Below are 18,351 nucleotides of genomic sequence, written 5' to 3'. Positions count from 1 at the left end.
TGTGCAGTGTATTAACTTAAAAAGGTTAACTTAAAAAAAAATTAATTATTCATGTCATTTAGGCTCAATTGACAAGACTACTTTTATCTCTGACTTATTTGTACAGTTGGTTTTATTTGAACAATATTTTTTCAAAAACTTTTTCAACAAGGTACATTAATGTCGTTTTCGATTGGAATCACTCAATGATTCACTCATTCTGAAATCCAATAAAAAACTTTGAATCGCTTCCACCCAATTCTAAAATTTAATATCTGTATTGGTGAAAAATCAAATATTTTGTTTTTGTTTTTTCACTAGGAGAATAAAAAACTTGCAGCACGCTTCTTAATGATTCCAGGCGCTTCCGGACTGCCAATCGAAAACAACATACCTTTATAAGTATAAGGTTTGTTCGTTGTGAGCTCTAGGGCACTCTGGGTCGCTCCGAATTCGTTGTCAAGCGTTTTTTGTAGCTCCTTTTTCAACCAGAGTTATTTCCTCTGTGTTCGATGTTCGCTGATGAAACTAAAGCTCTGAGGTGTTCGATGTAAAATGAAAACCCGAGAAACTCTGTTTTTTTTCACAGTTAATTGAAATGACTTAGAGTGCCCTGGAGGGGGGAGAGGGTTTTCTGGATTTTGGGCTTTCTGGATTTTTAATTTCGGGATTCTGTCCGTCTCCCTTCTCTTTCCTTATTCATTATTATAGGGGCACCTTTGCAAAAATTAAATTGGTAGGAGGAAAATTAGGATTGCTTTAGTCTTTCAAAAGAAATTGGGGCGCCTTGTTCTTCAAAGATGAACGAAGACTTTGGACACCATTGTCCTTCCGGAAGCCAAATAAATTAACCCAAAATTGGGGGGCGCCTTCATTCTTCAAAAAGTTTAGGACAAACAATACGAGCGCCGTTGAAAATGTAAAATAGAAACAAATTGGGGCGCCTTTGTGAATGTAAAAAAAAATAAAACATCGATTGGAAAGACTTCGTTATTTATATAACTTTTTCCGGCTCTGGAGGAAGGTATGGGCATGCTGCCCCCTACAACACTTAGAAAGTTCACTTTTCTTATAAAAATCATGTTTACCCAAATAGTGCGTCGCGTCGGTCGGTCGCGTCGTAACAAAAACATATTTGTTTTAATTGACCTGAAATCCGTTTTAAAACTTCCATGAGTATTTAAGCATTTTGTTATGTTTCTTTGGCATTTTGGTAAAATACATTATTTCCAGACGAGGAAAATTGTATCTAGGGAAAAGATTATTTTGACTAGACTAGATAAAATTTTCCAATAAACCATCAACTGTTTTATATAAAAGTCACCAAAATAATATGAGTATTTTGGTGTGTACTGCATGCATTTACATACATCTACCTTCTACCCTATGGATTACAAATTCAGAAATGCTTTTTTGCAATTTGGCATGGCATATGAATTTTATCTATTCATCCAATGTGCACTCGTGAGGTTACTTCAACCTGATTATCAAAAAGTAATTGCAAATAAAAATAATACTCTTATTGCATCGAAGGGATTGGTTCCAATCATCCTTCTATTCAATATAATCCATCACTCAATAACCTATGTGAGTATTTTCAATCCATTCGAATCGCATTAAATCCTCCAGAGTCGAATATCTACGACAGTTGTTGTAAACTATCGACCAGATTTTCAAGTCGAGCTGCTGCTCAAGGTACTAACAAGTTCACATCCTCATACCGGTCTTCCACCTCCTTCCTGTCATTGATAATACAAAACTAAGCAATGAAGATATAAAACTAAAAGTAATATGTGATACAATTTCACTTTTAATTCAACCATCTGTAGACTAACGCTAAAGCAAAATACCGTGGATTAAACGTTTAGTGGTTTACCAACGGGGTTTTTGAACGGTATGTGCAGTGTGTGTGCACTATAATAAAGTCATACATTTCATGTGCTGTAAAATGTTTTTCTATAGTAAAATACGTAATTTTACGAACATAACCTGGGAAAATATATGTTGCTATTTCTGTTATTTTTAAATATTTTTATAATCCTAAAAAACTTCTTCTAATTTAATATAAATATATTTCAGTGTGTGTAACAGGCCCATTAAAGTAGGAAGGAGTGGAGCGTGTCGGACGCAAAATCAGCACCATAAAATGAATAGGATACAGGTAATAGAAAGAAACATTCATGCAAGATTCAATGTTATAAAATAATAGATACATAGTTACGAAGTACATGCTTTATTATATGTTCATATTCAGGTACTTTTACTTTTAATGGTGGCGATGAGCGGAGTCAATTGCAATGGAAGTAAAAACAAAGAAAAGGAAGCTAAGCGTACAGTTAAACCATTTGAATTAAACAAAATTGTAAAGAAAAGCACAAATGGAAAAAGACAATCAGCTGAATTAGAGGGTAAGTTGAAATAGCGAATACTTTTTTTAAATTTGGGTTGCTACCTATATAAGGAGTTTTCTTTTTTAATTCAGAACAGAGCCTGAACTGTCAAACAAAAATTTGTATTTCTTTTTTACCTCTAAACATTCGGAGCAGTGCTGCCATTTCGAAATTTAAAAAAACATGATAAAAAACATGATTTCAGTTCAAAAAAACATGATTTATAAAAAAAAGCAAATTTTGAAAGAAAATGATCGTGACTAGGGAGGAATAAAACAATTTATTTCGAGTTCATTTTAGAAAATAGTTTAAAGTATCAGAGGTATAACTACACCAGGGTACTTTTTGCAAAAATTCTTAAAGTGAAAATTATCAAACTCATTTTATGATGGAGAATTCTTAGATCTTGGCTTCAAAACGTTTATAGTTTTTTTTCGGGAAAAATTGCCCTTTGAAGGAAAAAATAATTAATTGCCTTTGTAATTTACCCACTTTTTTTTCAAAAGGTGGCCATAGTAATTATAACTTTAATTACAAAAATGGCGGGAATAAAACTTGAAAACATAAATCAGTTTATAATTTGTACTCATTTAAGGTTAATTTCATATATACATACTTCATGTAGGTATTGAATGAGTTATTGGGCCTTATCGTGAATCTCGAGGGGAATTTTGTTTCCCTCGGAATATTTTTTTCCCTCGGAACTTTTTGTGCGATCCTGAATCTCCCTCGGAATTTATTTCCAGGGAGCAAAAAATCGTAAGAAATGATGTCTTAATTCCCCTGGAAAATTGATTGCCGATAGATACCAATAAATTCCGAGGGAAACTTTTTATGATCATTTTCGCTCCCATATTTAAAACATGGGAAACATTTCGAGGGAAATTTTTATTCATGATAACCCCCATTAAAAATAACAGTTCACCTAGTGAAAAAGATTGTTGGTTTACAAAAAGATTATAAAGATTAACATGATTTTGGGCAAGAAAACCTTAAAACATGATTTTAGTAAAAAAAAACATGAAAATCACGCTAAATCATGATTTCTGGCAGCCCTGATTCGGAGCTTCAAATTTGTGTATCTTTTTTTGTTCTGAGCTTGTGCAGAGCGCTCTCGATGGGCTCAGAATAAAACTGAGCAGACCGAGTTGCATGAGAAGCATTTGACAAGTGGAAGTGAAAAACAAATGTGCCCTTAATTATGAAAGTGGACTAAGTCACTCCTAAAAATACGACCAAATCTAGCCTAAAAATAATTATTATTTAAGGGGTAAACTTTATTTGATAGCGAAATTGAAGTAAATATAGGTACTTTTTTATTGTTCCTTCGGTGAGTTCATAAAAGAAATACAATTTAATCGTTATAGGAAAATTATTATATAAGTTTTTCTTTAAACAATGCAAAAAGTGACTTAGTCCACTAATAATGGGCACAAATCTTAAACAATTAATATAATGGCGTAAGAATACAGTTGTCGGTCTAGTTTTTTTATTTCAATTTAAGTTTTAAATATTATTTCTTGTTTTTGTAGAAGAAAATGACAAGCAAATAGACAAATGTTCAGCTGTGTTTTAAAAATAATACCTACTGAGCGCTCAGAGCGCTTTGTTCAGAGGATGTTCAGAACATGCTCGATGTGATCGGACTCTGTTTAGAACTTTTTTCTGAGCTGAAAAAGAAAAACGCCTATAGGGAAAATTCTGGAAAAATAGATAACAACATTTTGGATACAGTTAAACTTGTAATACAAAAACTTTAGTTTAAATTGAAAAAAAAATTATACCAGGAATAGTCCGGTCAATTTAGACATCAGATGTTACATAAATTACCAGCAAGCTGAAAATTGGAAGCATTGTCGGAAACGCCATCATAAATGACATCTAAAAAGTCCTCATTGATCCGAGACCTGGAAAAATATTTACTTGGGGTCAAAGGTCACAAAAACGGGGTTTTCACGATTTTTGGCAAAACGGTAAGTCTTATAAAAAAAAATTCAATACAAAAATTTTAGACCAGATTATGATCTATAAAAAGTGTCATGGCACTTTTTTTTCCTAAGACCCACCATTTTTTAGGTATAACGATTCAAAAAGTTGAGTTGTAATCGCCATAATTAGGACTTTTCTGAAAAAAAAAACTTGCAACTGAAAAGTTCATGAAATTTCATTATTTTTTAGCTTGAATTCCGTTCTTCAATGGTTAAGAATATGGGGAAAGCAAAAAAAAAAAATGGAAATATTTCACCGTTTTTCCGATTGAGGTCCTTCTCCCGAAACGATTTTCATGTTTTTTGTTTAGAATACATCTGAATCCTATACAGGATGCCCGGTAGAGAATGGACAACCCTAAAACGGCTGATAGCTACACTTATGACTGTTGTAAAAACAGATAGAAAAATTTCTATCGCAAGCAGTTCATAAAATATTGGCTTTTTTTCGTTCAGTGTATTTTAAATTTTATCATCTTATGTTTTCGTTCACTACAACAACAAATGAATGAATTTTATTTATTTCTTTTTTTTTATAATTTTCTACAATAACTGGATGAGTACATAAACAGTTTAAAAATTTCATTGCTATTGCACCTTTTCCTTAAAAAAAATTCGAAATCTGTTTTTCGATGCAAAATGTTAAAAAAAGTATTTTATGAAAAATTTTAAAAACCTGTGGTATAAAATAAGGTGCAGTGCAATACCACCCACGGCAATAACCCCTGCAGGTGTTATTACCCAAATGAAAAGGAAATATCCCCTGCAGGCTTTATTTCCTTTTTAATATGGCAATTACACCTGCGGGTGTTATAGCCTTTTCTTATTTTTTTTTTCAATTTTAACTGACCAACTTTATACGATCGAAAACCAAAAAATTGAAATGCTACGCGCCATGGGGGGCATGCTGTCCTCCTGCAACCCTCCTGCTTGGGCACACTATAGGATTTGAGGTGGGTGCGAGGTTGGGTGTAAGCAAATTTTCTTCAAGATTTAAAAGTTTCTTGGAATCCCAGCACACATTTTTACATAACCAACAGATTTCAATTTTTTTAAGGAAAAGGTGCAATTGCAATTAAATTTTTAAACTGTTTATGTACTCATCCAATTATTGTACACAAATTATAAAAAAAAGTGTTGACGCCAGCATAAAGGACCACGATTTTAATTTTAGTTTGACTTAAATTTGTACTTGTTGTTTTTTAATTTTTTTTTAATATTAAGTTTTTGTTCTCAAAATATTTATTATAAAAATTTCTTCTGAATGAAAAACCTTTAATTTTTCTTAACGGAAATAAATATTAGATATATTACGTATAAATTTGGATCTACATAAATATTGGAACACTTGGTACTTAAGGTAACATAATGAGCTATCGAAACAAAAAGAAATACCTAAATTAAATTCATTCATTTGTGGTTGTAGTGAACGAAAACATAAGATGATACAATTTAAAATACATACACTGAACGAAAAAAAGCCAATATTTTATGAACTGATTGCGATAGAAATTTTTTCTATCTGTTTTTATAACAGTCATAAGTGTAGCTATTTAGGGTTGTACATTCTCTACCGGGCACCCTGTATAGGATTCAGACGTATTCTAATCAAAAAAACATGAAAATCGTTTCGGGAGAAGGTCCTCAATCGGAAAAACGGTGAAAATTTCCATTTTTTTTTTGCTTTCCCCATATAAATAACTAAATTAATCTAAAAAATAATAAAATTTCAGGAACTTTTCAGTTGCAAGTTTTTTTTCAGAAAAGTCCTGATTATGACGATTACAACTCAACTTCAACTTTTTGAATCGTTATACCTAAAAAACGGTGGGTCTTAGGAAAAAAAGTGCCATGACACTTTTTATAGATAATAATCTGGTCTACAATTCTTGCATCGAAATTTTTTTGATAAGTTTACCGTTTTGCCGTTTTTGTGACCTTTGACCCCAAGTAAATATTTTTCCAGTTCTCGATTCGATGAGGACTTTTTAGATTTCATTTATGATGGTGTCTCCAACAATCCTACCAATTTTCAGCTTGCTGAGAATTTATGTAAACTCACCCCCTTATTTTTGTCTAATTTGACCGGACTAGAAGAGAATGAATGAATGAATGAAAAGGAAATGGGGTTCTTCGTTTAGCGGGGAGGGCCAATTAAACAAAAATTGACTAATTTTTTTCAAAATTTTATGTAGTTAAGTACTATTTAGTTTTTTAAATTCAATGCTCTTATTTGTTTTTAAACAAAAAGAGGAAACTGGATCGAAAAATATCTTGTCGTTTTCGAGAAATTAACAAAAAATCAAGACTACTTTTTTCTAAGAAACCTCTTAATTTTTTGTTTTTGTGTTGCCGTTTTTTTTTACATTGAAATTAAATTTTTTTTGAACAAAACCATTTTTATGCTTAAATTTCATAAAATAAATGATACCAAAAAATTCTCCAGGTAATTTAAGAAAAAAAATATATGGGAGTAAAAGACAATTTTCCATCGTTTAAGCGATAAATGCAATTTTCTCACAAACTGGCTAGTAACCCTACAGTTGTAGGTTTGATACCCGGTTGCTGCCAGTTTTTTTTTATTTGCGCATTCAAGAAATTAATGTGACTTGTCACCTTTATTTAAGGTGAAAGTCATCTTAGCAAAAAAACATGCAGAAATCCGCTTAGTTTAAGGTACGATACGCTTATTCTATGTGTCAGGTGATATGTCAGATGAATTCCGTAGTGGAAAAGGTAATTTTTATTATGAACAGAGAAATTCATTTTTCATTTCTTTCATTGTCACAATGAATTAAAATTTCTTTCTCGAGTAAAAAAACCATAACTTCCACAATTTCTAACTGATTTTAATGATTCAGCATACGAGTAAATAGAAAAATAAAACTGTTTATAAAAAAAAATCTTGAATATCCAATATTATTTTTTTCTCATAAAACCATCCATGGTTATTGCTATCAAGAGTTTCAATTTCAAATTCTAAATTGTTTTTTAATGCAAAACTATTTAAGGGAACTCAGATTGTCTTGGTTTTAGTTCCATGAGATTCAGCATCGAAAAATACCCCAAGATGATGTGCCATAACCTAAGATTATTTTTTAAATGCCGTAGGTACATGATGGACACAGCCATTATGTGAATCTGTTGCTATTGTTGATTTGGATGTATAGGATCCAAATTCCTGGAAGAGCCTAGTGACACTAATGAGCTAATTCCAAAATAAAGTGCACTAACTTTCTTAAATAAGGATGATACCTGCAGGTGGCCATGGCACAGAGGAATTGGTAGATGACTTCAGAGCCAGACATCGTGGGTTCGAACCCAACGGTCGGTTCAGAAGTTTTTTCTAAATCGCCAGCTTAACTGAAGCCACCTGTGCGATAATATGAGACAATTTTCAACTATGTCTCCTCCTCTATGCCACGTAGTTCTATGTTATATGTTCTTTCTTTGTGTCTATCTGTCTCTCTCTTAAGTTCAAAACGGTTGAATGGTTGCCTTCTGACCGTCAAATGCACTTGAAAAAGCATACTTTAAAAGCATATTGTGACAAGATGGGTCCACAAAAAACATTCATAAACTAGACATTTTGGTAAAAGCTAAGGAAGAAGAATAAGAATCGTAGTAGCAGCTTTCGGGGATAGTTTTATGGGAAAAAATTCATATTTGTTATTTACGATTGATGCGCTTTCAAACAATATAATATGTATGTCTCATTTTTAGCGGTTGGAGGTTTTTTTGGGCATTCTCCTCAAAAAGCGTCAAATATACTCCTCTCGTTTGAATCCATCGTTGACTGGACGACAATTATGGAAAAATCCTCGACAAATAGGTGTTGCCAAAACTAAAACTTCTTCTGTCGATGGTAAAGACTGCAATGAACTCAACAGAAAATTTGTATCACTTCCAGCACCTCCTTTATCCACGACTTGTATTACAGAGCCCCCTTTAAATAATGAATTTAACAGTTCTTACCATACTTTTAGATCTGTCGATAGCACAGAAGTAGTCGCTAGTATTTTGTCAATAAAATCTAATGCTATTGGGCTGATGAGATGCATCCAAGGTTTCTCAAGTTGATATTACCTTTCGTCTTACCTTTCGTTACATACATTTTCAATACCATTTTAACAACAGGGAAATATCCGAATCAATGGAAAAAAACTAAGATTTCACCAATTCCTAAAAACTCTCAAAGTGATAAATTCAGGCCAATAGCAGTTTTACCTTTTTTGTCCAAAGTTTTTGAAAGAATTTTACAAAATCAAATGTTAACATATTTCGGTTCTACAAACTAACTGACACCTAAGCAATCTGGTTTTAGAAAAAGTCAGGGTCACAGTTGCATCACAGCATTACTTAAAGTTACGGAAGATGTACGACAAGATCTTGATAAGGATAGAATAAACTTCTTAGTACTACTTTTAGATTTTTCTAAGGCATTCGATATGGTCGACCACTCAGTATTATGCGACAAACTTCTTCGACAGTTTAATTTCTCGCCCTGTGCTATAAAGCTGTTAAATTCCTACTTAACAGGTCGAATGCAGGCAGTTTATTTGAACAATAGTTTGTCCGACCTCTTACCAACCTTTCGCGGTGTTCCACAAAGTTCGATTTTGGGCCAATTTTTGTTTTCACTTTATGTAAATGAATTACCATCAGTGATAAAATGGTTCACATTTAAGTTGTCACGAGCCGGGAAATTAATTTCTTAAAAAAGTTCCAAATGACCAACGAAAAACATGAGACAAATTCTCTTATAACAAGAAACAATGAAAACAACCCCTATCACTGAGAACTATTATTCGACTTATAAACAAGGGAAATTTTTTTAAATTTTCTTACGGAATGATGCTTTCTTAAAATTATAATAACTCGGCTCCCGTGGGTCGTAGAGAGCTAATTTTTTTAAATTGTAGATAATTTAAAGGACTACACAGTATTTTATTTTGTTAGCCAATACTTGCACCGTTTACACAATAATAAGGCAAGAGTTTGCTATCATTCCCGTTTAAGCTCTCAATTGACTTAATCTGCGTTAAAATTTCTTCAATGACTAAATCAATTTATATTCTAAATGTATATATTCCTCCAAAAAGTACATCATGCTCTTATACAGAGCTTTCGATGGCTTTAGATTACGTACTTGACTTGTCTTGCTCCAATAGCAACATATTACTTTTAGGAGACTTCAATTTACCTCACATTGATTGGGTCCCTTCCGATGATGAAACATATCAAGAAGCTTCACTAACATCTTCACAAAATGAGCTTGCTTTATTAGACAAAATTTTGTATACTGACTTACAGCAGATAAGCTGTATTAAAAACTATAAAAATCGAATTCTCGATTTAGTATTTTCCTCTGACGCTATTAGTACTCTTGTTCTAGAGTCTAGAACTGGTATCACTAATATAGACGGTTACCATCCACCTTTGGATATCTTCTTTGAATGGAGCAATCATATTACTGAAAACAGTAACGATTTTGATTGCTCTTATACTCTTGATTTTAAAAAAGCAAATTTTGAGTTGCTTTCTAAAAACATATCTAGTTCAGGGATAGAAAATATACTTACATTATCTAATATTGATGAAGCAGTTACAAATTTTTATAACATCCTTAACAGCTGCCTTGTAAATTCCATTTCCATGAAAAAATCAAATAATAATAATAATAATTTTAGTCACCCTTGGTACACAAAAGACCTAAAAATACTAAGAAATAAACGAAATAAAGCATGGAAACTTTTTTTAAGAACCCTTTCCCCAGTTGATCACGCTTCTTACGTTGAACTATTTGAAGAATTCAAAACTCATTCAAAAAATTTGTACACCGACTACATGATTGAGAAAGGAAATTCCCTAAGAAAAGATCCAAAGTCATTTTGGAACCTTGTTAACTCAAAGAAAAACTCAGATGGATATCCGGCAAACTTCATTCATGACGATATTACATTACATCAAACATTTGACATTTGCAATGCTTTCGCCAATAACTTTCGTAATTCATTTGTTAATGAGACTGTTGATGTTGACGAAATCTATTTCAAAAATTTACATTCATATTCCGAAACGAGTTGTACGAACATCCCTGTACTGCAAAGTACTGTGTTAGACCTTCTTTCATCCTTAAATGATGATTGTTCTGCTGGCCCAGATGGTGTGCCACCAATAGTATTAAAAAACTGTAGAAACTCCCTAGTTCAGCCTCTAACATTTTTATTCAAACTTTCCATCAAGTCAGGAAAATTTCCCTCCATCTGGAAAAAGTCATTCCTCACTCCTGTTTTCAAGAAGGGTGATAAGACAGATATAAAGAATTATAGGCCTATCTCGAAACTATCCTGCATTCCAAAGGTTTTTGAGCAAGTTGTTTGTGATAGTCTAGCATTTTATAGTAAAAATCTGATAAGTGAAAAGCAGCATGGCTTTGTAAGAAAAAGATCTACTACAACTAATCTTCTTAGCTTCTTAAATAAATGTTCAAATGCATTAGAAAAAGGGAATGAAGTTGACTGCGTTTACACTGACTTTTCAAAGGCATTTGATCAACTTAGTCATAAAATAATAATCTTCAAATTAAAAGCTTTTGGTTTTCCACGTATTTTTATTGCCTGGGTAGAATCTTATCTTAACCAAAGATCCTATCAGGTCAAATTTAGAAACTGTCTTTCAGATCTTTTTATAGCCAACTCTGGCGTCCCTCAGGGAAGTCACCTAGGCCCATTTTTATTCATTTTAGCTATAAACGACGTAATCTCGTGCATAACTTCAAGTGATATTCTCATATTTGCTGATGATATGAAGATTTTTAAAGAAATTAAGTCTGACAATGACCGTATCCTTCTACAAAGCGATATTAACAGTTTTAATGTTTGGTGTGGTAAAAATGGCCTTTCACTTAACCCAGCTAAATGCCAAACAATTACATTCTCGAGAAAACGAGTCATTAATATTTTTGATTACTACATCTTGCAACATAAGCTATGTAGAGTATTTAGCTTCAAAGACTTGGGTGTCCAATTTAGTTCAAATTTAGGATTTACTGAACACATCAATTTTATAGTAAATAAAGCGAGCTCAATGCTTGGTTTTATTAAACGTTGGGCAAAGGAATTTGATGATCCATTTGTTACTCTATCTTTGTACAACTGCTACGTTCGACCCCATCTTGAGTACGCTTCTCAAGTATGGAGTCCTTTTTATGAAGTTCATAAAAACCGAATCGAATCTATTCAACACAATTTTGTACGCTTCGCTCTAAAAGGTCTTCCTTGGACCGACCCTTTCAACTTGCCACCTTATGAACATCGCATTCAACTTCTTCAGATACAAACTTTAGCACAGAGACGTGTAAATAATGATTTAATCTTTCTTCATCAGCTTATTAATTCCCAAATTGACGCCCCTGATCTATTAGCTTGTATTGGTATAAATTATCCGGGTGGATCTCACCTCCTACGAAGATTTGAACCTTTGCATATCGACTTTCATAGAACAAACTATGGTATTAATGAGCCTCTTAGTCGCATGAGTAAACTTTTTAACTTGAACCATTCATCCTTAGACTTTAATTTGACGAAAATGGGTTTAAAAACATTGTTTCGAACCAGTGCTCCACAATCGTGACTGTTAATCAATGTTTTAAATAAATGTTGGATTTTTTGTACTTATAATTTTATAACTTGTAAATTTGTTTGTAATTATTTTGTTTTTATATTGTGCATGTGGGAGGTTGTATTTTTTGTCTACTAACCACTAACATGCACTTATGATGAGCCTCTGATTGTAGTTAAAAGCTTGTTCTAAGCTTACTACATCAAAGAATCTGAAGTGAAAAAAAAAAAAAAAACGTTTTTGATTTAATATTACTTATTTTTTATTTGTTTCGACAAAAAGAATGCGCACTAAATCGATAGAAAATGTTGTAACGAACAATTAATAGCTTTATTTTTTGTCGTAGGACATTCTGAAGCCGAGTTATTCCCAAAAAACGGTATTTTTGGGTGTTTTCGCTCTGTCATCTTTGGTGAAAAAGAGTTGATTTTTTCTGTAAAATGCAAGAAATTAAGAGGACTACAAAATAGGTTAGAAAAATGTTAACCATAATATAAACTTTTTTCGAAATAAAAACGAAAATGTGTTTTTTAACAACTAGAATTTGGCTTTAACTGGCTGCCATTTTGTAGTAACTCAGGAAGAGAATGTATGTTCATTTTTTGGTCTACGACATACTGGAGCAAAGGTATTAGCTTGGAAGTAAAATATCCCAAAAAATGCATTTTGTGAATAACTCCGCTAAAAAGAATGATCAGGTGGCGAGAAATTGGGTTTAAGCCTTTTAAATATACCCCTATCGATCCATGAAATAAAAACTGACAGTGCCTCTGTGCGCAAGGTTAGGCCCTTTTTTCCGACGCTTTGACTGGAGTACTAGAGCTGGGCAAATCGTTCATTTCAAAAGATCGAATCGTTCAAAGATTGATTTCACCAAAGATTCGGTCTTTTCTATCAATCGTTCTTTCGTTCATTTATTCGAAACCATTTCTTTTTCACTCATTTCGTTCTGAAAAATGAGAGAAGAAACAAGAAATCGCATATAACCTTACATATTAACATTTCAATGCAAACATATAAAACAATTTTTCGTTTATATTTTCTATGAGAGTTTTTTAAAAATTTAATTATCTCCGCTTTTTTTTTGAAAATATATTTTTGGAAAATTTTAATGGTAACTTTGATTATCAGTAATGCATTATGTCTCCACCAAGTTCAAAACGTCGAAATAGATACATCAAAAATAAAAAGAAGTCAAGGTCAGATATTCGATAGAAATTCCCAATCGAATCCGATTCAATTCAAACTCTGAACCTGCTTATATAAACTTGTATCAGTTGTATGCATGGAATCGAAATGATGATTGAGAATGAATGGAATGAACGAAATCCGAGTTCTGAGAGATTTTTTAGATGATTTTTGATTGTGAACGATTTGGATGAACAAAACGTTCTTTTCCACTTCGTGGTTTTTGATTGTAAACGATTTGGATGAACGAAACGTTCTTTTCCACTTCGTGGTTTTTGATTGTGAACGATTTGGATGAACGAAACGTTCTTTTCCACTTCGTGGTTTTTGATTGTAAACGATTTGGATGAACGAAACGCACTTTTCTACTTCGTACTTTTTTATTTTATGAACGAGATTGATATAAGGATTGGTTGATTTGGTTTATAGTGATTGCAATCACTCAGAATTTTCGGTGAACGGGTCAAAAAGACCGAATCAATCACGATTGACACAGCTCTATAGGAGTACTAGTATTTTTTCAAAGTACTTTTGTCCAAAACATTTTACACAAACAGAAAGGAGTTGAGTAATCCCTAACTCAATTCCGCACAAGACGAAGTTCCTTCGAACTTTGTCTTGTGCGGAATTCAAAACTTTTTACAGATTTATTCCTATCACGTCTAGTTTTTGAGCTATACTCATCACTATTTTCTATATAAACGCCCATGTTCCGCAATTCAACCGAAAGTGAATTGAAATCACTTTTCAATCTCACGTGAAATGAAATATAATATTCTTCATATCGATCGATTTCGAAATTGCTTCGAATTGTCAAAACTGAAGGATCATCCATTTTTATTTTGTTTCTAAAGTGATGTTACTGCTGCTTTGAACATGGATGCAATTTAATTGGCTGTTTTAATGAAAAAAAAGCAGATTAAAAAAAAAAGTAAGAAGACACATTTTGCGAGACAAATCAAATATGTAATTGAAATACAGAACATGGACGATATTATTGCAAATTTTAAAAGAAAAATCAATTATTAGAAAAGCAAACACAGAGGCAGTGCGCAATTCCCTAGGGCAGGGATGGCGAACCTTTTTAGAGCCCCGTGCCATTTTAATCAAATAATTTGGGTTGGGGTCGAAATTCTGTATGTTGCAAAGTTCTGTATTCAAAATTTTGCTATACAGAATTTTGACTTTCAGAATTTTGTTCGTATAGCATTTTGCACATACAGAATTTTGACATACAGTATATTTACTGTATACAGAATTTTGACTTTCAGAATTTTGTTCGTACAGCATTTTGCACATACAGAATTTTGACATACAGTATATTTACTGTATGTCAAAATTCTGTATGTGCAAAATGCTGTACGAACAAAACTCTGAAAGTCAAAATTCTGTATAGCAAAATTCTGGTTGGTCATAATACTGTATTTCAAAATTCTGTACATCAAAATTCTGTAAATCAAAATATAGATATATTTAAAAGAGGGTTTACTATGAATTTCTAAGAGATCAACTACATACATATATAAAGAGGCAAGCTTCTAATGCTGATTAATCTAGGTCAGGGATGGCGAACCTTTTTAGAGCCTCGTGCAATTTAAAAAAAAAGTATTTATTTGATGTGCCTTCGGCGTGCCATACAGCTTTGATATAGTTTTTTTTGTGACCACTCGAAGCAAAAATAATTAATTTTAAACTACGCAGCGTTTTATTTGTAAACACACCTATTAATTTAAATTTGAAAATAACAGATTATTATTGTAGTTCGTTTTAATAAAAAAAAAACAACATTTCAGATTATAGGTTTAACTAAATGGCCACTTTTTGCAAAAAGTGGGAGATTTACAAAATTATTATTTCTTTAATCTTTATGTGCCTGGCTACACGGTGATTTTTCAATCGCCTAACGAAGGAGTTTGTACGCAAGAGGGATGAGGAGTGAAGGGGGAAGATGCTCACGAAGGGAACTGAATTTTCTGAGGGCAATACAGTTCCGTTGCAAAATTATTCCTCTTTTTGACGTTTGTTCCTAGAAAATGTAAAAGTGGAACGTGATTGGGCACAGCAGTGTGTAGCCACCGCATGTGATTTTTCAATCGATTGAAAAATCACTGTGTAGCCAGGCACTATAGCGCTATTTGTTTTTGAAAAAAACTACAAAAATTATTTTTGGAACCAAAAAATAAGCTTTCTGCATTATTGTTTCAAATTTTACGTTCGGAAAAACTGAGTTTGAAAAAAATGAATTTGAAATTTTGAAATGTTTGAAAAAAAAATTTATCTGAAATTTTGAAAGTTTGAAAAAAATGAATTTGAAAATTTTCACTTTTCAATTTTTAGATGTACCTACCTCAACAAAATAAAACAAAGAAACAAAAAATAAAAAGTGAAAGAAATTCATATTGTAGTGCGACTTCTCTTGTTGTGAACTCGATGCCAAGTTGTTTATATTAGGGCTACGTTTCGTCACTTTAAGCAAAATGCAGGCTGAACTGAAAGAAAAAGTTGGAATCACCTGACAATCTGCTTCTAAGCGAATCTTTAATGTTATTCATTTGAACAAATTATGACTCACATGCGTAAGTAGGTGAAAATACTGTCAAGATCTCCAACTTTTCCAATTTCATGTTTCCATTAATTTGGAATTGGAATTGTTCGTCATATTACCTTCCACCCCCTCTAGTTCGATTGATTCCAACTCTTTCCTTGTTTCGACTAATTTTTGAGTCGATATCGGACAAGATTGAAATTCGTTCAGCTACATTTCAATTTCTTCAATTTCCAGTAAGATTAAGACATGTTAAGTTTATCAAAGGCTGTCGTACCAGTAGACCTAGCATTTCCCATAATTCCTTAATTTGTGAAAATCTAATTACCTACCGATAAAAAACTGTTCAGTTAACTTTACTTCGTCTGGTTTTTCATGTAAATTCAATCCGTTCTTCAGAACGTGAGTATCGTCTTCTGAGAAGAAGAGATTTTTACAGTTTCACAAAATCTCAAGAAAAATTTTACTGGAAAAATCGTTGAATGTCGCTCAAATGGCAATTGGATTACTTAATTGGTGGCGTGCCACCAATGGCACGCGTGCCATTGGTTCGCCATCCCTGATCTAGGTACTTTATAGGGAACTACGGAAAAAAGAGAGAGAAAACAAAACTACACTTATTTAAAAAAACAATCTGAATAAAACCACGTAATTCTCTCGATGTCGATCAATTAATAGTAAATATTAAATTAAATTGTATAAATATGGGTGGCAACCCTGGCACAAAGGTACAAACTACCACTGAGGCAGCCAAAAGTAGACACGAGAGAGACACACGGTTGAGTTAAGCAAAGACCGGCACTGTGCACTAACCGATTTATTTTCTTTCTTTTAATTAATAATTGTTATTCATTTACTTTTTTTTTCATTAAAATTGAATTATACCTATTAAAGGAATATCTTTTATTTAATTTTCTGGGAATAATATTCTACATGGTGTCAGAAGTTCCCTCACCCACATATTATTTTTATATAATCAGCCTGCACAGTGCCTGTAAACGATAAGCCATAAGTTTTTTTTGTCATTGTTTTTTTTCTTCATGCCGATCGGACGTGATTTAAAAAGTCTTACGGTAAAAGAATTACAAGTAATTTTGAGACAAAACCGCTTATCGATCCGCTATAATAAAAAAACGGAATTAGTAGCGCGTGTTCGAAATCTTTTGGAACGGAGAACTAGACAAGACGAAGAAACAAGCGAAGAGCAAAGCGAGGTGGAGTTTGAAGGCGAAACAAACTCAAACACAAGCAAAGGACAAGACCAAAGCGAAGATAGTGAAGTATTTTTTTCTCAAGAAAACGTCAAAGAATTACCTTCTAACCACGAAAAGATGACTGAGCAAAAACCTGAGGCCCATAATTCCTTTCAATTTAAAGACGTTGAAGAGGCTCTAGAAAAATATAGTGGTGAAAATGGAAAAAGCATCGAATCATGGATCTCTGACTTTGAGAGTGTGTCTTTGGTTTGCACATGGGGAGACGTCCAAAAATTCTTGTATTGCAGGCGATTGTTATTCGGTGCGGCCAAACTTGCTTTGGAGTCAGAGAAGACGATCAGCAGTTGGAATGCTTTGAAGGAATTTTTGGTAAAAGAGTTTGGCAAACAGGAGCATGAAAACGTCCATAAATTACTCGAGAAGACAACAAAAGCCGACAGCGAGTTAAGCAAAGACCGGCACTGTGCACTAACCGATTTATTTTCTTTCTTTTAATTAATAATTGTTATTCATTTACTTTTTTTTTCATTAAAATTGAATTATACCTATTAAAGGAATATCTTTTATTTAATTTTCTGGGAATAATATTCTACATAAATGAACTTTTTCTTATTGTTTCTTACATTCCACCAAGAAGCTCATTTGAATTTTATAAAGTTCACATTGAAAATTGTAGATTTATTCTAAAAAGCCGAAAAGAAAATCAAAAGGTTATTATTTAAGGTGATTTTAATTTGCCGAATGTTAAGTGGATTTTTGATCCTTATGAAAAAATACTTGTTCCTTTTAATGTTATATTTAATCATGATTCTGAAGTTGTGGATACTTTGGCGCAATTTGATCTTAGGCAACTAAATCATTTCCATAACTCTTTTAACAATGTGCTTGATTTGGTTTTCGTTGATTCAGATTTGTGCGTTAGTATAAACAACTGTATGGTTTCTCTTTTTCCTAACACAATTCATCATGTCGCATTCAGTTTGCATGTAGAATTTTATGAGTATTTTTCAGCTGAAACTCTCGGTTCTAAATTTAAATATAATTTTGCTAAATCTAATTATGATTTAATCAATAATCTATTATTTGTTGGTGAAAATTTTGATGAGTGCTACGATTCGTTTTTAAAAATTGTGCATGATGCAATTGCATTATACACACCTAAAATTAAAATAAAAAGCGCTTCAAAACCAGTTTGGTTTAATAAAAGAATAATAAATCTCAATAATAAAAAAATAAGGTTTATAAGCATTTTCGCAAATCTAACAATGACCGTGATCTTTACAAACAATATCGATTATTGCAAAAGAGTTTTGATACTTTGAATAAATTTCTTTAAAATCAATATCTTTTATCTGTAGAAAGTGATTTAAAATCTAATAGTAAAAGGTTTTGGAAATTTATAAATACGAAAAAACAATCAA

The 18,351-nt window shown here is 32.4% G+C and overlaps 1 protein-coding gene across 2 annotated transcripts in view; it reads left to right on the top strand.

Annotated features, from left to right (window-relative positions):
- The first annotated feature begins 1,423 nt into the window (after window positions 1–1,423).
- The window catches only part of LOC129912757 (uncharacterized), a 91,359-nt gene continuing 74,431 nt past the window's right edge, over window positions 1,424–18,351 (top strand). The window contains exons 1-3 of one of the 2 annotated variants that reach the window (XM_055991154.1): window positions 1,424–1,873; window positions 2,059–2,140; window positions 2,234–2,387. In XM_055991154.1, the coding sequence (XP_055847129.1) occupies window positions 2,126–2,140; window positions 2,234–2,387 (169 nt within the window). In that variant the 5' untranslated portion in view covers window positions 1,424–1,873; window positions 2,059–2,125. Of the gene's footprint in view, window positions 2,141–2,233; window positions 2,388–18,351 lie in introns of both variants that reach the window. The other variant, XM_055991155.1, reaches the window with a different exon arrangement.

The sequence above is a fragment of the Episyrphus balteatus genome, chromosome 2, assembly GCF_945859705.1.
Source record: "Episyrphus balteatus chromosome 2, idEpiBalt1.1, whole genome shotgun sequence".
NCBI lineage: Eukaryota > Metazoa > Arthropoda > Insecta > Diptera > Syrphidae > Episyrphus > Episyrphus balteatus.
Note: the sequence above shows the minus strand (reverse complement) of the source record. Positions and strands in the feature narration are given on the sequence as shown.